This window comes from Cystoisospora suis (genome assembly GCF_002600585.1).
Source record: "Cystoisospora suis strain Wien I chromosome Unknown contig_2549, whole genome shotgun sequence".
In the NCBI taxonomy this organism is placed as follows: domain Eukaryota; phylum Apicomplexa; class Conoidasida; order Eucoccidiorida; family Sarcocystidae; genus Cystoisospora; species Cystoisospora suis.
The window spans coordinates 580-2831 of NW_027155347.1; the positions used below are offsets into that span (position 1 = coordinate 580).

Below are 2252 nucleotides of genomic sequence, written 5' to 3' on the forward strand. Positions count from 1 at the left end.
ACTGTGGAACGAGCTCGGGACCTTCTGCCAGACATTATTACACTGTAAGCAGGCAGCGACGAGCCGAGTGTCGAGAGATCCTCTCCCCAGGCAACTCACCATGAAGCTACTTCAGCGGCTCCGCGTTGTTATCCGGAGAAACGGACCATCGGACATTCGCCTGAAAGAATGGCTCCCGCGCCGGAGATATTCTACTAGAAGCGAGATGACGGCAGCTGGGCTTGGCCCCACCACGGCGCAACAGGCCACGGGTGAACGCCGGGAACGCCTGGCATAGAAACAATTGGAATTTTCTCCGCTGGCGTCTGCGGCTTTGAGGGGAGCCCGCTCACAAAAAAATCCAAGAGGCTGCTGGACGCTCGACGCGAAGCAAGGTTGTAGGCAGCGTACTCCCCGGAGACACGTGCAGCAGCAGACTTGAAGTGCGTAAGCCTACCTGAAGGGGGGAGAGGCACAGAAATCCCAAGGCAAACGACTGAGATATAAGTTGCACCTTCTGCTAGCCCACGTCGACGTCCCGAGCAGTGGTGCTCAGCAGCCGTGGGTCAGCGTCAGAAGCAGCTGCTTTCGGGGGGCCCTCCCACGGGGGCGCGAACGCCGCCGCCACGGGTCTCGCTCCGAAGGCTGCGGAGGCCGGGCCGCTACTTGGTCCGAATGGATTTTTTTTTTCCTTGCGATTGCCGGGTAGCTGCAACGCCGCGGAGTGCTCCCAAGTGTAGACTCCAACTAGTTCATTCTACGTGATGTTCAGATTGAGCACGTGACTCATACTTAAGATGGGAAGAAGCTGACAACACGCAGGACGAGCGCGGCTAAGGGACACTCACAGTGGCAGTAGCACTGCCCGTCTTGGGGGTATTGCCGCAGGGAGCGAACGACAGCTGAGACAAATGGCCAGACTTCCGCGCTGTACTGGCAGGACACCCGTGATGAGACTACTGGGGGGGGACTGCAGCCGAGCCAACCAGTCCCTGCCGCCGGGAGGTGTTCAAGAGATTCCTCATGGCTATTACCACCTCCTTCCACCTGGCCTGCTCGAGCAGCAGTCGCTCGGTATCTCTCCTCAACGTGTAATCCCTAGCAACCCACTACGACAGTTGTTGTGCCGGTCACGAGGTCACGTCGCGGACCGTGGTCTCGGAGAAACCACATGTAACGGTCGCGCTCTATATTCTGGAGGCTGCGCTGGAGCGCGGCCTTCAAACAGTGTGCAAGTCATTCTGTACTTTTTTGCGTTCGCGTGACAACCCGTACTGGATCTGGGGAGACGTGCTCCCGAAGAATTTCTTGGCGTGCGGTACACTCCGAATTTCTCACGACTCTGATTCAGCCACATGAGATGCCTTCTCAGCTTGTCCGAGAACAGGGCAGGTAGTGCCGGTGCTCGTGAGACTGGTTGTCGTCCCGCCAAGTGCTCAGTACGCAAATCGACGACACGAGAATACTGTCGCTTTCACGTGGGCGAGCGTCTGCCTCTAGTTACCTCGCAGCATCCGTTCAGTGTCCGTCGAGAAGTGACACGGGGGGCATGCGAAAGCAGTCTGCCAACGGGCTGCGCGTGTTCCATTTACAAAATGGTAGGCGACCCAGCTTCTTCTGGTTATACCGAAGCACAGCTGCATTGGGTTCCGCCAAGGCATTCACAGGCGCTGAAGCCGAGCAAAGGGACGGGCCACGACAGCTTGCGAAAGGCACAAAAACAGGAACGAGAGCAACTGCCCCGCAGACACAGAAACCACTCCACTCATGGTCGTGCTCCCCGCTCAAAACACTAAGAGAACTCTCGCTTCGGGTGGACCCCATCCCACCTTGTGACGGAACAGACGTCCCTACCCGGAGGAGCACGCTTCAGTGAGCAAGTGAGAGAATAAAGAAGACGACACAAAGCTCCGTGGGAAGTCGGCCTTGCAGGCGCAACCCATCGGTAGGCCGTCCCCGCCCCACACGCACCTGACTCACCACGGCACGGCCAGAACGTTCAGGAAGTCCTCCTGCGGCTATTTCAGACCCTTGCACGTCGAGAAGCCGAATCTAGGGCCCCGGATAGGGCACTTTACCGTCTTTCGACAATTGATACACCAGATCCGAAAGAAGCCAAATTCTTTCCTCCAGTTGCCCATCAGGGAACACTCGCGAAAGCCCCAATTCCGATCTTAAGAAGAACCGAAACAAACCAAGCAGGTACAAATCCAGGTAATTGGATGTATCCCTTTGCTCCAGAGGCCCAGTGCCCGGTGACACACATACCGTAA

At 57.3% G+C, this 2252-nt stretch overlaps 1 protein-coding gene across 1 annotated transcript; it reads right to left on the reverse strand.

Moving 5' to 3' along the window:
* CSUI_005262 (uncharacterized protein) lies at window positions 1-2252 on the reverse strand. The gene has a single exon (XM_068065439.1). The coding sequence runs from the start codon at window positions 1801-1803 to the stop codon at window positions 1498-1500; it is 306 nt and encodes a 101-aa protein (XP_067922584.1). The 5' UTR covers window positions 1804-2252; the 3' UTR covers window positions 1-1497.